The following is a 22,266-nucleotide window of genomic DNA, read 5'->3' on the forward strand; positions in this document are numbered from 1 at the left end:
TTAACTAGACCCAAATATGGTATAAAAAATTTTTCAAGGAAATCTGACTATGGGTTTTTGAGAAAAACGCATGTCCACTAGTGGAACGTTGGGATCAACAGGAGTCAAAACGCATGTCCACTAGTGGAACGTTGGGATCAAAAGGAGTCAAAATTTACTTTTTCAAAAATTCTTTATTTTAGGTAATTCTTGTAACATACTGCCTAGTTCCAACCGGTATCTTTTTTTTTTATGGTTTCAAACAAATTAAACAAAAGGATTTGCTTAATTCATGAACATCCCCTAATACATATGTTTCAGTTTGTGTATATATTTCCAAAACAAGAAAATGCATATTTTCTCTACCCATTTTAAAAAGATACATTTTATGCATGAAATCATGACACTGCAGGAAAAAACACCCAGAAATAAATGTTGAGGCATGCATTCTGTAAAGTATGCAGTTATACCATTTTGAAAATACTTATTTACACGCATATTTGGAATTGCCAGTTTGCTGCTACCTCTGCTAGTTCACGCAGTCCTTCATCAGTTCACCTAGACCATCTAGTAGTAAACTAGCTAGTCTCGCTCGTGCAGCCCGTGCCGCTCGTGCAGCCCGAGAAGAGGATGCCGTCGCGGAGCTAGTCTCGCGGGGCCCGAGAAGAGGACACCGTCACGGAGCTAGTCTCGCGGGGCCCGAGAAGAGGACGCAGTCACGGAGCTAGTCTCGCGGGGCCCGAGAAGAGGACGCCGTCGCGGAGCTAGTCTCCTGCGGCTCGAGAAGAGGACGACCGACGCAAGCCTGTTGTGCTCAGTCCTTGCACCCATGCATCCTGAGATGGAGGCCCAGGAGAGAGTAAGATTCCTCATATAGTGTATGGGAGTGATAAGCCTGTGTGTATGTATGTTTGAGAGAGAGCATGGGAGTGAAGCCTGTGTATGTGCTTGAGAGAGAGCATGAGAATGAGAAGTCTGTGTGAACCGTTTTTTGCATTTTATTCATTTTTCAAAAATGTATATATTTTGGACCACAAAGATACCAACGTTCCACATGTGGAACATGCAAACATAAATTGGTGCTGATCAATTTGTATCTTACCTACAAAAGAAAGATTTATGCCAACATGATCAGAAAACCCTTGGGAACTTGAATATATCACACAAGTCCTTTATTGACACTCAGTATCATACCAAAAGGTGAAAAGGTCAAACTATGTCAAAACTTCAGTTTTTGACCTACTTTGCATATTCATATCTTTAAGAGTATTCATCTAGGAACATCACATTTTTGGATTTAGACTGTTCAAGTTCTATACTCTCAAGCTAAATGGTTGAAAATTTGATTTTCTTTAGGTTTGGAGTAATTAAAATCATTTAAAAAAATGTTCCACTTGTGGAACGTTGGGATCTAAATTAAGGCCCGATTCTAAATGGCCCGCGCGCGTAAAAACAGGGATTATGGGCGTTGTCAGGTCTTGCGCGCGCCGCGCACATTTTAAAAGAGGCCCAGCTGCGTGTGTAACCCCTGTTGCGCGCACAAGAGCTGGGCCTCAGCAAAGGGGCGGGGGCAAGGTGGGGCTGGAGGCACCCATTACAGCGGCCATTTCCTGCTGTGCCGGGGGATTGCTCATCGGCATGGTGCTGGTGTGCATAACTTCTACTGCTCCTTTGGAGGAGCAAAAGGTAAACAAAACAAAATTAGGGGTACCTAGGATAGGGATAGGGGTTGGGTAGGAGAGGGGAAGGAGAAGGGGAAGGGAGGTTAGGGTAGGGGGGAGAGAACTGGGGAAGCCTGACGATGCGTCGCCATGCGATTTTGGCTTAACTCAGCCCCCTTGCGTGAGCCCTCCACAATTTTATAATATGTGCACCGGCGTATGCATGTTATAAAATCGCTCGTCCATGTGTGTGCGCCTGGTAGTGCGCACACGTGGACGCGCGTGCGTATTTTTTTTAAATTTACCCCTTAGGACTCTGTTTACTAAGGGATAGATTTTAAAAGCCTTATGTGCGCCAAATCTCTCGGGCCAGCGAGTGTATTTTAAGAAGTGTCCATGGAAGCGCATATCTCCCGCTAGGCGCACAAAAGAAATAAGTCCAAAAAATGGGGCGGGGCGTGGTCTGGGCAGGGCATGGGCATTCCGGGAATTTATTTATGGTTATTTATGGTTATTTATTTAATTTATTTTAAACTTTTCTATACCGACATTCATGGGAATATCACATCGGTTTACATTAAACAGGGGTAACCATTAACTTTGGAAAATAGAAATGACATATAACCTAAGGAAGCTAAACTGGGGAGAAAGGGCTAGAGTAACAGAGTCAGGTATGGTTACAACAAAGAGTATTAACAAATTATTTAACGATATATGATGATATGACAAATTTACAATATGTACAAAATAAAGTTCGTAGGGCAATTACTTGAACAAATTTGAAACGAGGTTAGTTAAGGGGTAGAAAGGGGGAGGGGGAGGAATAGGAGGCTGTTGGAGGTACTGTGAATTGGAGGTAGCGGGGTTAAGTGAAGGCTTGTGTGAAAAGACATGTTTTTAGGGTTTTTTTTAAAGGTTCGTGTACAGTGTTCTTGGCAAAGAATTCCATATGGCTGGTCCAGCGATGGATAGGGCCCGTTTTTTCGTGGCTATGTGATGGTTATGTTATGTTAATGTTATGTTTGTTATGTTACATGGCAACCAGTGCGTAAGTATTTACACGCACAAGCTCGTGCCGGGGTCCCCTACTGCGTAACTTTACTTCTGCTATAGATGGTGTGTAAGTTAAAGAACAAAAAAAACTAGGCTAGTTAATGGGGTTTTAAAGGTTGGGGCAGGTAGAGTAAAAGAGAGATTAGTTAGCTAGGGAGGTTAGGAAGTCCTATCCTGTAACTGGGAAAAGTGTGAACGAACTGGTTTAACTGGTAATCGGATAGGCACGCATGTATATTAAAATCCCTCCCACTTACGTGGTAGAAGGAGCACATGTGTGCATCCATATAAAATGGCGCGCACATTTACACATTTTATAAGGGGTGTGTGTGTGTGTGTGTGTGTATGTATTATACATATATTATAAAATGGCCACGACCATGGGCATGAGCCAGCATACGCGCATTCATGTACGCCCACGCGACTGTTTTAAAGTTACTGTCCTAGCATTTTTCCCATAGATCCAAAATGGGAGAAAATCTTTAGTAAATAGGCCCCTTGGGCAGCAAACCCTCTGAGGAGAGGGAAATACTTACAGTGTCTGAGAGTAATCCACTTTGAACTTCCTGAAAGGTGGAATAGAAACTGAATAAATAAACTACTAGCAGCAGGCAAAGCTACTGCACTGCATTTGACACACGACCAGACACTAAAACTCTGTGGCGCACAGACCCCAGACCAGAACTGATGCAAGCTTCATTGCCATCCAGGTATGATGCCAATATAAAGCAATACTGAGCTTTCCAAAAAAGGTACAGAAATAGTCATGCTTCATGATGGACTTAATATAAATGAAATGGTTCAAATGAAAAGCCATCACGCAGCCAGAATGGAACTGACATTTCTAAGGCAAGACAGAGTGAGATGCTCCGGGAGTTAAAAAGTGCCCCATGTACAAGGGCAAACTAACTGCCTGGTTTTATTAGGCGGCTCTGTGTAGCTGCTTTATATGTAGGTGTTGCCAGGGCAATGGTCAAAGGATGAAGCTATGCACGTATGTATCATGGGAGAAAGTATGTACCTGCTTTTGTACCCTCACGTTAGTGAGTTTTCAAAGGCAAGCTATTTGTATAATTTCTCTTTGAAAGTTTTTAACACTTACATGGTTATACAAGTACTGGGGTACTTTGCCATGCTGAAAATTGTCCTCTGTGAGGGCAGGTTTTCACAACTTTTTATGCAGCTGCTTAACCTTTTGTAAAATCTCCGGTGCACTGTCCCCAGGGAAAACTGGACAACTGTAGTAACCTACTCTCATAAACCTGCCTCAGTGCACATCCTTTTCTTGTTGTTACCACATAATATTTAGGGCTCAATACAAAAGTCTAAGGCTTGTGAACTGTACCCTGCAGAGAAAAGAACTGGCACTGGAAAAAAACCAGATCGACCCACAAACTCCAATTGTTTCCCACATATAATATGTATGTGAGAAATACGTCCTAGTCAGAGACTTTGACCTGAGTCCCAGGATATATTACACCAATGAGTTATTATTCTGCATCTGGCCTTAAGTTTCCAACCTTTGGTGTCTCTGGCTTCATTTTCTGGATCAGTGGATCTCTCTGTTATCTCAATCTTGTCTGTTTATAATTGTTTTTTCCATTGCTCTCTCTGGTGTCCTCCTCTTTCCTTTTTTAGTTTGCTTCCTTCCTTCAGTAGTGGATATTTTCATTTTTTTTTCTTCATCCTTCTTTTTCTGTCTGCTTTTCTCTTTTCCTTTCTTCCTCCTTGTCTCTTCTTCTTATTCTTCCAGCTTGCTCTTTTTTCCCTTTCCTTTTTCTCTTTCTCGTACCTTTTCTTCCTGTATTCCTAGCCAGCCCCCCCCCCACCTCTATCACCAGTCATCTCACTCCCTATTTCCTCCATCTTCTGCCCTTTCTCATTCCATCCCCAGTTTCCCACATCAACTGATCTTTTCTATCTACCTCCACCCAATGTCTAATCCCGAATCTCTCTCCCCGGCGTCTTTCTCAGATCACTTCTCCCTCTATCCTGGGTCTGATTCCCAGTACTCCTGCCTTCCCTTCTCCTTCCTCATCTCAGTTTTCATCTGTCATCTCTTCACTACCATCTTTTCTAACATTTTTCAGCTCTCACCTACGCCACAACTCCATTTCCTTCTCACTGCTTTTCCATTTCTTTTCTTTCTTTCGCATTCCCTTCATTTTTTTTTTTTTTTTACTATTCCTCTATTTTCACATTATCCTTCATGTATATAATTCCTACTTTCCCATCCCTCAACATTTATTTCTTGCCTCCATCAACTCTCCATCTCTTTTGTTCTCTCCTCCCCATCTGCCTCCCTTCCTCTTTAAGCCCCATTTCCCAGTACCTGCCTCCCTGCGTCTCTATCCCCTTCCCCAGCCACTATCTCCCCTATTCTCACAGTATCCTTTCCCTCTCCCCGCCAGCATCCATTGCCTCTATCTCTCCATTGGTTAACTTAGCTGAGCAACAAGAAGTCATCCCTCCACTGCCAAGTGTTCACCAGCATCTGTGCCAGCACTGTTAGTTCAAAACTTGCAGGCCAGTATGTAAGGATGTGCATTTGTTTCAGAGTTATGCATGTAAATCATGGACTTTATAGTACACGCTTAAAAAAGGATAGTGTGCACATAACTTGCATTGTTAAAAAGTAAGCGCATACATGTACTATATAGTCCATGATATACACGCATAACTCCGAAACAAATGAAATGAATGCATATTCCTACCAGTATGTTCCTCAAACTGATTCTGCCACACCTCAGGGAAATTGTTTCAGGGGCATGGAACCCCTGTGTGTAGCCCCCACCCCTACCCCAGGGCCTTCTACAGATATGGGGCCTTGGCCCTGCTGGTAGCATACACTAAACATTTAGGGGTAGAATTTAAAACGTGCATGCGTGCGTCCTGGCCGCACAGATGTACGCACCGATTGTATAACATGCGTGCGCCGGAGCACTCATGTTATAAAGTCCGATGGCTGCGTGCACATGTGCGCCAGATTTTATAATCCATGTGCGGGTGGCACGCACAAGGGGGGATAATTAATGCAACCTCCGTGGGGCGACATATTCGGGCCTCCCCCAGTTCCCTCCCAGTCTGCTCCAATTAAGGAGGCACGCATAGGCCTCTGAAAATCTACCCATTAGCAAGCAGGTTAACAAATTTGGCCTCTTTTACTGATGCATATGTGGTCTGAATATCATCTTAGGAGGTAATTTTCAAAAGGATTTAGACATGCAAATGGGCTTTTGAAAATTGCTACAATATATGCTATTTTTACGCTTGTGACTCCTTGGAAAATTACCTTCTATAATTTTTTAGAGTGAACATTAGTGAATCAGCTCCTTAGTCTATGCCATACTCTCTTCCTCAACACATGCAAATAGACATACTTTTTTCAGTGTGTGAGTCCAGCAGCTTTTAGGCATTTGTATAAATTTGAACTAAATGAATATGCCCATTACTTTTGTAAACACTGAGTAAATCACCAGATCTAGTTAAACTGTGCTTAATTGTTCTAGTAGGTCTTTTTCCTTTTATGATGATGGCGTTATTTGAACTTGTGTTTGAACAATGAAGCCAAGCTGCCACTGAATCACAGCTTTGACAGTAAGCATAAATTTGCCGGTGACAGCACCAGTAGACTCTGCATTGAAGGAATATGCTGGCAGGAGCCAGCTATGGCTCTGCCCCCCCGGGAGAAATGCTATGATAAAACCTAAGTCTCCAGAGGCTGACTAGAATGTGTTTTTTTTTTAATTTGTTTTATTTATTTTGATTTGAAACCCCCCCCCCCCCCCCCACCCCGATCAGATCCACTCAAAGCGGGCTACGGTTTATCGATCCATCATTCCGATACACAAATATTTATTTGAGCAGTTTTATATACCGTTGTGCGGACAACGTCCATCTCAACAGTTCACAATTTATCACAGTAAAAAGGGGAAAATAGAAAAAAATACAATTATTATATTATAAATATCACTAAAAACTATATTTTTAAAACTATAAAATTACCACAGGCTAAAAAGTAAAAGCAATATAAGTAAAAGGTTAAAACATGCTAAAAATGCCTAGGGACTCCTATATTCCCTTTACTTGTCTGCATATGCTTGCCGGAACAGCCATGTTTTTAGTCCTTTCCGAAATTGTTTCTCATCTTGCTGTAATGCACAACATAACTCTACCCTAACAAAGTACCCATCCATCAAACTGAAACCCAATGGAAACCTAATTTCATATTATTGATACCTTTTGGGTCCTAGTGTGGGGCTCCAGGAAGAAAGTGCAGGATGGAAGCCCCTCCTGGCTACTGCCACGGACAGGCATCAGTAATTAAAGCAGTGTAAAAGGTCAGCCTGCAGACTGTTAGAGGAGATTAAAGCTTGAACTGCCTAGAAGAGTAAAAGAAAAATAAATAGAGTAGACTAGGAATGAAGAGAAACCAAACCAGTTTTACTTGCAGACCATTGTAGTATACTAGATGACAGCAGATAGAGTCCAAAATGGTCTAGCCAGTCTGCCCAGTACTGCTGAGGTTGCAACCAGTGCTTCAAGCGGGTGACCCCCAGTGCATTCTTGGAAGCACAAAGCAAGCTGAACTCCCACTATTGCGCAGCTTCCTCAGTGCTTCGGCACAGGGCGTACCAGAGGGCTGCTGAACTCCCAGTCCCAAGTCGGCGATTTTGTATAAAGACCGAACACGGTGTCCTGACCCTAGAATAGGCACAGAATTGCTCTGAAAACGGTCATGGCTATACCTGAAGCATCAGTAGTCTGCTCTGTTGTCTGCAAACTTTTGATGTTGAAGTGTTTTCTCATTTGTTTTGATTTTTATAATACAATAAAATGGATCAGAACTGCCCCCCCACACACACACACACATTCCTTTTAGCACTATTCCTGACACCTTCATTCTTCAGCATGTGAACTAGGAGAGCCATCAGGTCGTCCATGAGCTTAGTGGTTGTGCCTTGTCTCTCATAGCTGTGATAAGTGTGGAACCCAGCGATTCAAGCCACCACTTGGGTGGGTCTTGTCATTCCAGCTATGAGCACGGCTATCTTTACATTACTCAGCAAGATTGCAATAATTATTTCCTTGGACAGTTCATGAATGAGAGAAGATAACTTCTGTATTGGAACTGTACTGTACTATGTGTCACAGAAACCTGAAAGTAGGGAAAATTGAGAACCATAAGATTTAATATCCAGGAGAGTTAGCAGGGGGATGTTTTTTTTTTTTGTTTTTTTTTTTAAGATTGTGCTACCTGCATATTTTGGGCTAAAGTTAATGGTGCTGAAAAATTGGAATTCAACTTTTTTCTCAACTTGCATAAAAAAACTTTTACTTGTGCAGTCAGCAAGTTGAATTCCATCTCCAATTTAAAAATACTACACTTCGATGCTTGTCAGAATATAAAACAGCTTCCAGATTCTTTAAAAAAAAACAAGAAATATTATTCTTAAGACATCCTGCGACCATTCGAGAACAGAACTTATTATTTTTAAGAGCTGAAGAAGCTATATGCTCATGAGTAAGGATGCTATTTGTTTCAATATGCACAGTAAAACGTCAAAATGATAAAAGAGGATTGTAATACTTTAGTAAAACTGTGCATTTTATTGTTATGAAAATGGATGTGTTGTTTACTGCTGTCCCTTTTGCAGCATGCAACTGTCATGGGAAGACCACAGAATGTTATTATGACCAGAACATTGCGGACAACAAACTAAGCATGAATATCCACGGAGAGTACATTGGGGGCGGAGTATGTATTAACTGTACCAGCAGCACAGCAGGAGTGAACTGTGAAACCTGCCTTGACAGATACTATCGGCCAAAAGGGGTAAAGCATGCTCAGCTATTACTCATTTCTGAGACCCTGACCACTTTGTCCATATGTGGAAACTACATTGCAAAGAAAAGATTATATTTTTTGGCTTCTGTCGTTACATTATAAAGATTTAAAAAAACAGAAACAGAGGTTAATGACTAAATGGTCAGTTTTCCAAACGGAGAAAGGTCATTAGTGGAGTACAATACGGATTGTTACTGGGATCTGTGCTGTTTAGCATATTCATAAATGATCTGGAGAAGGGAATGGTGAGTGAGCTGATCAAATTTGCAGATGAAACAAAATTATTCAAATTTATTAAAACAGCAGTAGATTGTGAGGACCTGCAGAATGACCTTGTGAGATTAGGAGTCTGGGCAACTGAATGGCAGATGAAATTTAATGTGGAAAAGTGCAAAATGATGGACATAGGGAAAAATAATCCCAACTATAGGTATACGATGCTAGTTTCTGCATTGGGAGTCGCTATCCCGGACTTTGGTGTCCTTGTGGACAACATGATGAAATCCTCAGCTCAGCGCATGGTGGCAGTCAAAAAAAAGCAAATAGAATGTTAGGAATGATATGAGAAAGAATGGAGAATAAAACGTAAAATATCTTACTGCACCTTGAGTAATGTGAGCAGTTCTGGTCACCCCCATCTCAAGAAAGACATAACAGAATTAGAAAAGGTGCAGAGGAAGATGCAAAAATGCTAAAGGGGATAGAACATCTCTCCTATGATGAGAGGCTATGCAGGCTAGGGCTCTTCAGCTTGGAAAGGAGACGGCTGAGAAGGGGACATGATAGACGTTTATAAAATCATGAATGAGGGGGAACAAGTAAATAAAGGACGGCTATTTACTCTTTCAAATAATACTAAAACAAGGGGACACGCCATGAAACTAACAGTAGATTTAAAACAAATTGTAGAAAGTACTTTTTCACTTACAGGCCGATTCAGTAAAGTCTGCGGGAGAGCGGACAAACGCCCGCTCTCCCGGCGCACGCACAGGCCACTCGCCTGTGCACGTGATTCTCTATTTAAATGAGGCCCGGCGGTAGAAACGGGCAAAAGGAGGCGCTAGGGTCACTAGCGCATCCCTAGCGCCTCCTTTTAGCCCGGAGCGGCGGCTGACAGCGGGTTTGACAGCCGACGCTCAATTTTGCTGGCGTCGGTTCTCGAGCCCGCTGACAGCCACGGGCTCGGAAACCAGATGCCGGCAAAATTGAGCGTCCGGTTTTCGACCTGACAGCCACCTGCCCATTTTAAATTTTTTCTTCTTTTTTTTTTACTTTTTTTACCCTTCGGGACCTCCGACTTAATATTGCCATGATATTAAGTCGGAGGATACACAGAAAAGCAGTTTTTACTGCTTTTCTGTGCACTTTCCCAGTGCCGGCAGAAACTAGTGCCTACCTTTGGGTAGGCGCTAATTTCTTAAAGTAAAATGTGTGGCTTGGCTGCACATTTTACTTTCTGTATCGCGTGAGAATACCTAATAGGGCCGTCAACATGCATTTGCATGTTGAGGGCGCTATTAGGTTCCGCGGGTTGGACGTGCGTTTTCCGCCCCTTACTGAATAAGGGGTAAGGGAAAACGCGCGTCCAAGGTTGGGTTAGGGTTAGGACCTGTTAGTGCACTATCAAGCTGTGGAATCTGTTTCCCGAGGATGTGATCAAGGTAACTAGTGTAGCTGGGTTTAAAAGAGGTTTGGACAAGTTCCTGGAGGAATAGTCCATATCACATTATTAGCTAGGTAGACTAAAGAAAGCTATTGCTATCCCTGAGAGAGATGAGTAACAGGAATTAGATGTACTTTATGGGATCTGGCAGATACTTGTGATCTGCACTGGCCACTGTGAGACAGGATGGGCCTTGGTCTGACTCAGCATGGCAATTCCTATGCCTTATATGTAAGTTTAATTTCCAACATCAAAATCATCACAGCTGCCTTCCATGGAGGAATATTTATGAAATAGATGCTCATATTACTATGCAAACAAATAACGGATAATGTAGTGGTGTGAATTTCAAAAGACAGTGGGTCTGAGTAGTTTTCCCATGTGAAGAAGCAGATTGTGTACGAAGCCGCATAGTTCTGAAATATAAGAAAGTGCTTTGTGGTACTTGTGGCTGTTCCCCGTTAACTATTCCAAGTGGTTTCATGACCTGAGCCCTCCAGAGTTCCACTGCCAATGAAATCGTGATAAGGCATGTGTATTTCAAAGCTTCCCAATTAGTGAACTCTCCCTCAGGAAAAAAACATCAGCAGCCCATATTGTTTGCCAGAATTCAGCTATTTTAGAAGGGCTAGATTTGTATGGATAGGTTATTGGTCGATACTGCTTGCCTTTACTGTGTGTGAGATTCATTAGCAAAGGTTCGTATGTGCTTTCTGCATATATATCTGCTAGAGTGAATAATACAATACAGTATCTTAACAACTGATCCTTACCCATTAGGCAAATACTTGCAGTCCTGTAGTTTTAATGGGAACACAATCACAAGTCAGTGCTCTTTTTTTTTTTGGATGGTGGAATATACTGTTGCTGTTTTCCCGCCTGCATCAAATAAGAGAAACTGGTCACAGGACAATGTGTACCAGAGGGCTGCAGCTAGAAAACAGGACTGCCCATACTCATTAATTAAAAAAAAAAAATATTCCTGCCCTCATTTGGTCCATTTAAAGAGTAGTCGTAAGATGAAGAGCGATACCAGCAGTAGCTGACCATCCCCCATTCCTCTATTCATTTCACAATCAAGGAAGCTCATCGCTCTGAAGTGATTGTGGGAGGGATTCGTTCTCCTTGCTGGCATCCTTCTCCCTCTGACTATCTTCCAAATGGAATAAACAAAGGTTGATTTTTTTTTAATTATGTCCTTGCTTGGATTGTCATTTGTGTGAACATGTCTAACCATGCAGATAACTAAGCGGAAATGATACGTCCGTATTTGCATGTACACTTTTTTTTTTTTGTTTTGTCCTGGCAGGCTCCTTTGGGCTTCCAGTTCAATCAGAACTGGTCTCTGTTGGGCTACGCTGGCCTTGAGCCTTCATTCCAACTACCTGGGGATTTTTCCTTATTTTACAGCTTATCCCTTTCTTCTCTACTCATTTAGCCAAGTCATTTCAGCAACAGCTCATGGTACCAGGGCCTCCTCCTGGCACCCCTGCAATCATAGACCCTGAATCAGATCACTAGGTGTCGCCACTGTGTGATGAAAGAGATTCCCTCCCCCTAGAGGTTGTGAACTCTTCCCCCACGTATCCCAGCCCCGCAAAACTGAAGTAACCCTTGAATTGATCTGAGGTCCTACTTAGGCTGACCCTCCATATACACTTTTTAAAATGGTATTAGACTGACTGTAATTTGTAAAAATGTTTCAGGTATCACCAGAGGATCCCTATCCATGCAGGCCTTGTAACTGTAATCCAATTGGTTCATTACATGATGTATGTGTCAAGGATACGAAGCAATCGGACGTGCAAGGTAAGAAATCTCTCAGATACTTACAGTCAGTAACACATTTCTCTCACAGATTTTCTGCCAGGAAAAAAATTCTTTGAGTTTTGCCTTCCATGTACTGAAAGAATTAATTTCAAAAGATTACATTTTGTTTTTTACTTGTCTTTCCAGCTCCTATTTTTGCATTTGGTGCCTAGTACAAGTCATATTTGCTTGCAGTTTTCCTCAGGGAGTTGCAATCTTCTACCAGTTCTATAAACTATTCTACAAACAATGGATTGAAGTTAAGGTTATTTTGACATTTTGCAATGGTGAAAAGGAAAAAAAAATATCAATGGATATTGGATTTAATTGGGTTTACGGGATATTATTGACAAAGTATGGAAATGCTTTGCCACAGGTACTATTTTTTTCAAGATTAATAGAAAAACAAGAAAAGGATCACAGAAATGTTTTCAATGCAGAATCTCAAAGGGAAAAATCTGGTACAGAATTCAGACGATTATATTTCTGATTAGAAGGAGTAATAAATCAGAACTGGAGTCTGTCGCAATAACTCAGTGTACTGTATCAGTCTCGCAAACAAGAAAGAATAGAGAAAAGTGTGTGGAATACTGTTGCAACATTACTGAAAAATTAGTGGGCATACTTTCAGAAAAGGCTTCCAGTGGGATACACCTTGAGCACTGCACCTTCGTTATTTTTTAGCTTGCAAAGTGTGTGCATATTGTTCACACTTCCCTCAGAGATCTTTTCAGTGACAATCTATTAATTAGAGAGGCTGAAAAAAGGAGGAATCACACTGAATATCCATTTACTAATTAACCTCCATTGTTTTTGTGCCCCCCAGCAGCAAAGTTATCAAGGTAGGTGGGATATTTGGGTTTTTTCCAAACTTAAAAGTTTTGCAAAGCTTTTTTTTTTCAACAGTTTTTTTTTATGTTTAGACCATAACGTGGTTTTAAAGCTCCAATTTTTTTTTTTTAAAGAAAGTTTTGACTTTTAGCAGGACAAAGATTGTTACTTTTAGCTTATCTTCATGGTATCAGGAAAACACAGGTGCAGTTATATTTAGAACTTCAAAAGGTAACATTTTTCTTTATGATGAAAACACTGGGCAACAAATTTTCACAAAAGTTATGTTATGGAAATGAGATTAGTCAATTCTTATAAATTTCCATGTGCTAAACATGAATGTGACTGTGAAAATGCAAAGTTGGCTCTAGTTTTTTTGTAATATGCAATAATATAATTACATTTTGAATTGTATGCCAATAGTAGGAGACATACGGTTAATACCATTTGAAAAATGAAGTCATAGACTACGTCTTAGATTTCTTTGCTTATCTCTTGAACACCTGGTCGGGAGCATCTCTGCGGAGTGTCCAGCAGTGGTCAGCCAGCATGAATATTTCAAATGCTCACCCTTTCTGACTGGGCTTCATATAGTACACTGCTGACGTCAGCTTACTCAGCAGCAGCATGGCAGTAGAACTGCATTGCATCAGAAAATGATGTAATAAACTCTGGATAATGTGTGCATGATAGTATTATGCAATATGATGCAATATTACATCATTCTAGGCTTATTTACAGTCCTACTGGATAAATTTACATGACTAAACATAGAAAGTGAACTATATTAAATATCTTCAAAATGAGAGCCAATAAAAACTTTTCATGGTCATATTCGTGTTCAGCACATCAAGATACTACAGAGTAGGACCTTTTTAGGTCAGTAACACTTTCATTGTTGCCCAGTGAAATCAAAAGCAAAATTGTTACACTCCGAATGGGCTATTGCGATCATAGAATCCGTGTTGGGGTAAAAAAAAATCAATTCTGTGCCAAACAGGCCAATCAAAAGTGAAAGGAAATTAGTCCATCTAGGAATTATGGATACTTGAAGTTTGTGTTAGTCTTTTTTATTTGCTCTAGCTAGTCTGTGTCCTAGTTTATAGCACTGCATGCTAGGACCTGTGACATCTCAGAGGGAGGTGAGGGAAGATTATGCTTCTTATACAAAAGTCTCCATCACTGTAGGCATGCCGGAAGGGGTGAAAAAGGATGAAAAGATACTTGAAAAAACAGGAAAGGTAAAGGGTCTGGAATATAAGCTTTAGTGCTGAATGTGAAATAATTCATTTGGAACACAGGTCTACTAGCCACTCATCATATAGAAGAATGAGAATTGGAAACTGTGGTCATCTCCGATGACCTGATAGTAGCCAGTCAATGTAGTAAAGTAGCAGGGAAACAGCATGCTTGGTTCCATAAGCAGGTGCACCATTAATGGGCAAAGAGAGGTAACCTTGCTTCTGGAAGCATCACTTGTGAGACTCCACATTCAGCACTTCTGGATGTGGTCCAGGATGTGGTCCAGGAAAGGGCTGCTTTGTGGGGTCTGCAACACAAACCTCACAAAAGGGCCGAGCACACTGTATAGCCCACAGTTGGATGCGGGTTGTATAGGCACTAACTAATCCCCTTATGCAATAAGGGGATTAGCACCTCTACAATGCTCGTCCGTGGAGTGAATCTAATAGCGCTCAACACATGCAAATGCATGTGAATGAGGCTATTAGGCATTCACTCCCCTGTTGCAAAAAAAAAAAAAATGTGCGTCCAGGACACACATTTAGCAATCAGAAATTAATGCCTGCCTGGAGCAGGCGTCAATAGATGAGCGCTCTTAAAACTAGTTTAGAAAAGCAGAAAAAACTGCTTTTCTGTACTGCCTCCTACTTAATATTGTTGCGATATTAAGTAGGAAGAAAAACAAAACTAAATAAAGTTAAAAAACAAAACAAAACCCACTAGCAGTCGGGTGCAGGAAACGGACACTCAACTGACAAGCGCCATTTCCTGAATCCCTTGGCTGTGCGGCGTTTAGGAAAACAGACGCCGATAAACTCGGCGTCTGTTTTCCTAACCGGAGGACAGCCGACGTCTATCAGGTTCTCGTTAGCAAGGAGGCGCTAGGGCACATGCAGCTTAGGCGATGCACTGGCGGCAGTGGTGCGCCACTCTGCCGCGGGATTTAAAGGTCCCGCATCCTGCAAAGATGACATCAGCGGCTGGCTCGGGACTCAGCTGGAACTCCAATCTAATTGGCAGTCTCACCAAGGCAGTTGGGGTGCAGGAAAGGTCCTACGAAGACCTCCTCTCCTCTCCCCAGGTCCCCCAATATCATAATTTCTAAAAAAAAAATCAAAGATGGGGGTATAAATAGCATGAATATAAATAGATGAATAGCATTGAAGTGGTGCTACGGAGGATTGTCAATGATGACTGAGGAATGGTGAATAAGAAAGAAGGAAGGAAAAGGAGGAGGAGACATGATGAAAGGGGAAAGGAGAGGAGATGTGATATGATAAGGGAAGATGGAACAGAGGACCCAGATACTTGGGAAAGATAGGAAAGTGGAAGATAGGGGAGAAAGGAAATGCATACGGAGGGAAAGAAAATGCCAGTGGTTTGCATTTCTGTCGGCTTAGCGGGAGGAACAGCAGGAGGCTGTTGCTCTGTTGTTGCTGGTGCCGCAGCTGGTGCTCGCTTTATTTGCTGGCTCTTCGGTGCTTTTAGAGGGGGAGGCGGCAGGAGAGGTGAGTTAATTTGCTTTGGTCTGTGGAAGGGGAACCTACCTCTGTACAGTGCACTTCTAGCATGCACTTTCCAGCTCGTTTCCTTTTATTTTTGCCTTTCTTCCTTCAGATCTTGCTTATTACATTGCCCTAGAAGTAACATGATACATCCCTGTAATTTAGCTGCAGCTCCTTCCCTTAGCAGAAGCGTGGCTCTCAAAGGATATATCAGGGATCAATTTTCTTTATTCTGATGCATGAAAATCAAAGCCCACCTTTCACCAAGTGCTTCCTAACTAATACTTACAGCGGATCCTGTGTGTGTCTATCGAGCTTCTGGATAGGTCTACTAGGGATGTGCAGCCAGAAAGTATTTGTTGGATTCGGGATACGTATTCGTTGGGGCCCAGATACGTTGCACTCGTTCAATGGTGCCCCGATACGTTGATACGTGCATTCATTTTCCGGTTTCCATTAAAGTCAATGGGGGAAGTATTTGCAGCCTATTTTTGGCTGCAGAATTTGGGTTTTATTATCAATTTTGATGAAACTTCTGGGGAGCAATCATCAGAACAACAAAACAACTCCAAGGTACTTAGACTGTGGCAAAGTGGCACCAAAGTGGCATGAATAGCCTAAGGTACTTTAAAGGGGCAAAGGGGTACCAGGAATGGCAAGAAGAGTGCTTTAATAGAGGCACAAAGCAGCAGCGAGAGTGTCAAAAACACACCACAGCTTCAAAAGAGAGCACCGATAACAGATGCATGAACCCTCGAAGGCAGCACGACAGGCAAAGCGGCAAGACAAGTGGCATCGACATCCTATAGCACAATGAATGAGGAACATAGCAAGCAGAAAGACTAGCACTAACACACTGAGCAACCATGATAGTGGCCAGAACACCACAAGGAGTTGAGTGAGATCTGGTGTATGGTAGCAAGGCACAGAGGCAGAGGGTAGATACTGGCTGGCTACACCCGGGGAGAGTTCCCTTTCCTTTGTGCAGGAAAGGGCTCCCTAGAATGGTTCGCCCCTAGAGTGGGGTGTTTCCATTGGCATCTAGTGAGCTCTCACTGGTCTTTTAAAATCTGGTAGAGTTAGCAGATATACAAAAGAGAATTTTCAAGGCAGAGGAGGTTACCATGTAAACAGCGGTTCAACATGGGTCAGAGGGTAGATACAGGCTGGCTACACCCGGGGAGAGTTCCCTTTCCTTTGAGCCAGGAAGGGCTCCCCAGAATGGGTTGGCCCCTAGAGTGAAGCACGAGTCTTCAAAGCATGGCGACCTGGAGCAGGGACTCACTGTGAGGATGGTCTCACTGTGTTGTGTTTGCCACAGTCTAAGTACCTTGGATATCTTTTCTTGCTCTGAACATGGGTCAACAGGTGGTAAGAGATATGCTGCAACAACGGGGAGAGTTCCCATTCCTTTGAGCAGGAAAGGACTTCCTGGAATGGGTTGGCCCATAGAGTGTATAATGGTACAAATTGTTAGGATTTAAGCATGTGCAAACAGATTATGACTTCATAAACAAGATGGAGGAAGTTCTCTTCTCTGCCCTGAAACTAAAGAAAACTGTTTGTTTTATATAAGGATCCATGCTGTGAAGGATTACTAGCTTGAATTGCCAGAGACAGAGGTTTCCTTTTGCAATGAGGGTTCAGCCATTAGGACTGGACATAAGGCCTGGACGGACAGGCACAGCAGTCGAGGACAGAGGTGAATCCCACCTAGGAACCTAAGGCCTGGACGGACAGGCACAGCAGTCGAGGACAGAGGTGAATCCCACCTAGGGACATAAGGCCTGGATGGACAGGCACAGCAATCGATGTCAAACCCTTGTAGGGACATAAGGTCTGGACGGACAGGCACAGCAATCGAGGTCAAACCCTTGTAGGGACATAAGGTTTAGGCGACAGGCACAGCAATCGAGGACAAACCCTTGTAGGGACATAAGGCCTGGAAGACAGGCACAGCAATCGAGGACAGAGTCAATCCCGCATAGGGACATAAGGCCCGGATGGACAGGGGCAGCAATACAGGACAGAGTCAATCCCACCTAGGGACATAAGGCCTGGACGGACAGGCACAGCAGTCGAGGACAGAGGTGAATCCCACGTAGGGATATAAGGCCTGGACAGACAGGCACAGCAGTCTAGGACAGAGGTCAAGCCCACGTAGGGACATAAGGCCTGGATGGACAGGCACAGCAGTCGAGGACAGAGGTGAATCCCACCTAGGGACATAAGGCCTGGACGGACAGACACAGCAATCGAGGTCAAACCCTTGTAGGGACATAAGGTCTGGACGGACAGGCACAGGAATCTAGGACAAACCCTTGTAGGGACATAAGGCCTGGAAGACAGGCACAGCAATCGAGCACAGAGTCAATCCCGCATAGGGACATAAGGCCTGGACGGACAGGGGTTGCAATACAGGACAGAGTCAATCCCACCTAGGGACATAAAGCCGCTTAGAGTTGAACGTTATTTGGCTAAAGGTAGCTGTATAACTTTAGTCAATTGTATTCAGTTGGACATTTATCCTGCTGAATATCCGGGACACATTACCCGACTAACTTTAGCTGGCTAACTTTAGCCGGATCACTTGTCCACTCACCGGCTTTGAAAATATTGGCTTTATTGTTATGTATGGGTTTAGATTATTTACTTTGGTCAGCTTGTGACCTTGGGCAAGTCTCTTCACACTCTCTTGCCACCTTGGGCAAGTCACTTAACCCTCACTTGCCACCTTGGGCAAGTCACTTCAGCCTCCCTTGCCTCAGGTACCAACTTAGACTGGGAGCCCTCTGGCGACAACAAAAATACCTACTGTACCTGAATGTAACTCGCCTTGAGCTACAGTGCAAAGGCGTGAGCTAAATACACTAAATAAATGAAATATGAATATTGGAAGTACTGCATTTTATTGTAATGCAATGCTTGAGATGCCTAGGGGGATGTGAATGTTATTAGAATATCAACAGTTTACCAGCCCGCAGAAGCTACTTTCAGTTTATAGTTAAAATGAAACAGCTTATCTTTTAAGGGCCTATGCTAATATGCATATCTGAATTTCTTTCTTTGCTCAGCTGACTCACCTAGGTAAACTGCACAATTTTAGTATATTGTGCTGTGAAGGAAACAGACAATTTTCTGTGAGTGTTGTAATTTTGGGCTTGCTTTACTAAGACTTCTCTCCCATTCATGTGTCTCCAGGAGAGAAAGCTTAGTTAATCAGGCCCTTAATGAGCTGCTGTGGCCAGATGTGCTTTTCTGAAAAGACGTTCAGACTTTTCATTATAAACAGCACATAGCGAAGAAGCACTCTTCCATGAACACCGGTAAATGAGAGCGAACCCCGATGCTGCTTGTGCAATTGAGTGAGAAACACGCTCGCACCCAGTGTTGTTTCCCCATATAGCTGCAAATCAAAAAAATTGCATTCAATGCACCGAAAAGGAGCCTGGTGAGATCTGTCTGCTTAGTTAAGGAGAAACAATTCATTTTGTACAAAAAAAAAAAAAGAAATGGAAATCCACTACTGCCCACATGCGCAACCTGCAGAGCAACAGCGAAGGAATTTGTATGCTGCCACATAGGAAACAAGGGAATGTGTTAGAAGCAAGAGATTGATCATGCATGAACTGGAGACTGTAAAGCCATGCACTCTCCATGGCAGTAATAATTAGGGAGGCTACGTCATGCCCCTTTGTGGCCACCTACAGTGTGTACAGTATGCTAATGTGTTGTTGAAACTGGAAAAGTTGCCCTTTCAGCGCGGCTTTCCTAGATCCAGCAAGTACTTGCTATACAGGTATTGCTAACAGAAGCACAGCGAAGCTTTAATAGATCAAACACTGTTAGCGTGGAGGGGAGTTTTATGGATCTCTCAACTTTCTGCTGTTTCAAGGAATAAATTCTTCAAAGGGACTTATGTTTTTTTCATCTTATCAGAACAGTTAGCGGGCATCTAAAGAAACAGACTTTCTACTTTTTTTTTTTTTTTTTTTGCTGTCACTGTTTCTTTTAAAGCAGGAGTTCATGCTAGCACAAATTTTTCAGTTAGTACAAAATGTACTGAAACTAAGAAATGTTATGTACTTTAAAATGTTTTTGAAACTATCTGCAAGGGGGAAAAAAGCAGTACTTTTTTTTTTTGGGGGGGGGGGGGGGCTAGCTGCTTTTCGGCGGGGCCTCATTCACCTCCTGCACAGCTGAGCATATTTGGAACCTGCGCCAACCCTACTCACTGCTGTTTATGACAGGGTATCCGGTGTTTTCTACATTTAGGTTCCACCTTCCTACTTTTGTATCCCAGTCAATAAGATGATCTTGGCAGGAGGCACCAGACCAGGTTCATGTCAGATCCCAGAGGGGTGCCTGTGTGAAGGAGTGGCAGGGTATGGACTGGGTTTTTTTTGTACATGGCGGGCTCCGCAACTTCTGACTCTACTGGTAGTGGGGTGAAGGCGATAGGGGTGGGGTTACCCTCTTTCCTAGCGGGAGTTCTCCATCCTGCTGTCTACACCACAACCCACTTGATGTTACAGGTCATGCACAAGTCTCGTCTGTCAAGGGAGAGTTTTCTTTACGTTTGTGGCCAAGGATTTCTCCAGTGTATACCCAACTCCTCTTCTCCAGATTGTTCAGAAAATGCAGCCTTCATAGTCTGTGGTACTCCAAAGTGGCTAATTTACTTCCTCCTTGCTTCTTTCTGTCTGAAAGCCTGCCCCATTTAAGCCCGTCTTGAGGCTTGCCTTCAGTGCTCTTTAGAGCACCAGCTGATTGACTTGGCTGATTTTCTTGGTTCCTGTCTATTGTGCGGGACGTACAGTGCTGTCACGTACCTCCCCTCACCTGAAGCTTGTCTACAGACACTGGGCCGAAGCCCTGTCTGCATTTTGATAGTTATGTCCCGCTCTCTGTTGCATTTCAAAATCATATTTCTGTAGTGCATGGTGTAATGCTGGGGTTCAAGGCTTTAATTTCATGGAACCACTAAACGGAGGCATAATTAGTAAGCAGAATAATAGTTTCCACTTCAAGTAGTATTGAAGCAATTCTACTTCCCATTGTACTTTTAAACATTCTTTTTCAATTACTTCTCCCTAGGGACAGGGCTGTTGCAAGAGTGCTCGTAGGTCAGTGTTTCCTAACTCTTTTCCTGGAGGGGTCCCTAACCACTCCAGTTTTCAGGATATCCAAAATGACAATGCATGAGATAGGTTTGCTTAGACTGAAGACCTAGTGCATGCAGATCTATCTCATGCATATTCATTGTGGCAATCTTGAAAACCTGACTGGATAAAGTATGCTTCCAGGAGATGGTTGGGAAGCACTGCCATTGGTGAACCATCAGCCTCCCTCTCCCATAATTAACTTTCAGGTCTACAAACTGCCACCTGTAAAAAAAAAAATTAATCTCAACAATCATGATTACCCCACTGCCTCCTCTCATAGAACAATCCTGTAAAAACAGGGAAATAAGGTTTCAAAAGCCGTTTATATGGTTAAACATGGTTTTACATGGGAAAAAGGCTTGTTTGAAAACTGTCCACCCTAAAAGTCCCTAAAAGAATGCATGATTGAAAGGGAATGTATGCTCACACGTTTCCTTTGAAAAGTGGTACAAAAAAAACAAACCTGTGGATAAAATTATCTGCAGACCTTACGCCAAAACACAGTTTTGAAAACTAACCCCCATACTTTTAAATATTAATCTTTGGTTTATATATAACGCAGTGTTGAAATCTGTCACAGTGTGATGAATGTGCCATCTGTGATTTTGGGGGATAAAACCTTGGTAACTGTTCCCAAGGACACACGATAATGAAATAGATCATATTTGTCTAGCTGAAACTTCTGAGTGGTCCATGCTCCCTGGGGGGGGGGGGAAGCAAAGCTTCAAGGCCCTTTTACACACATCACAGTTTCACAGTCCCTTAAATCCCTTGGCACAAAGCACTGATAATCTCCACAGTCTATGACAGCAATGTATACTCTGGAAACTGAATGGTTTCTGACTTCTTTTACTGATAGCTAATTACATGGATGAAAATTGTTGCTTACAACTCTTTGAAGTTAAATTGATGTACAAGTTATAATTAATAAATTTGTTACCTTTACTCTTACAGTAAAAGCCCTTAGAATGTGTTAAGGCCAATTCCTTGATAATTTAAGTGTAAACCTTCTCCCAAGCTCCCAGATTTTACAACAGACTCTTCGCACTGTGGAATGGTCAGATTAATAGTCCCAATTACTTGACCAACTGCAAAGTCCTAATTCTTAAACCCTTTCTGAAGTGTTCTCTGTTCTCCATCTGGTATCACCAAGAAGGCACTCACCTCCCAAGTGCAGCACACTTGTGTCAATAGTAAAATCTCTTGAAAAGACCTTAATATCTCTTTCGCTCTTGTAATGGATGGGAATCCATTTCTCTGGATGACACGGTTGCTTCTCAGGTTCTTTCCAGGAGAAAGGCAACTCCTCCTCTAGATCTTTTAGAAACTGAGCCCTGGCATTGTGAGACTCAGAAGTGAAAGGGAGGAATATGTAGAGGGTGATAAGGAAAAACAGAAATTGTTTAAAAAAATATTTGTTTGGTGTTCACTGTAAAAGGGCCTGGAGAAGCACCACATAAAATGAACACAAATAAGATTAGCAGTGAGATAAACCTCAACTGATTTAGAA

General features: G+C 42.5%; 1 protein-coding gene across 1 annotated transcript in view; it reads left to right on the top strand.

Moving 5' to 3' along the window:
* Positions 1 to 22,266, top strand: part of LAMA2 (laminin subunit alpha 2) — a 1,492,466-nt gene that overhangs the window by 573,998 nt on the left and 896,202 nt on the right. Inside the window, 2 exon segments of the mRNA XM_029596813.1 lie at positions 8,351 to 8,529; positions 11,911 to 12,013. Of these exon segments, the coding sequence (XP_029452673.1) occupies positions 8,351 to 8,529; positions 11,911 to 12,013 (282 nt within the window).

This window comes from Rhinatrema bivittatum, chromosome 3, assembly GCF_901001135.1.
Source record: "Rhinatrema bivittatum chromosome 3, aRhiBiv1.1, whole genome shotgun sequence".
NCBI classification, from domain to species: domain Eukaryota; kingdom Metazoa; phylum Chordata; class Amphibia; order Gymnophiona; family Rhinatrematidae; genus Rhinatrema; species Rhinatrema bivittatum.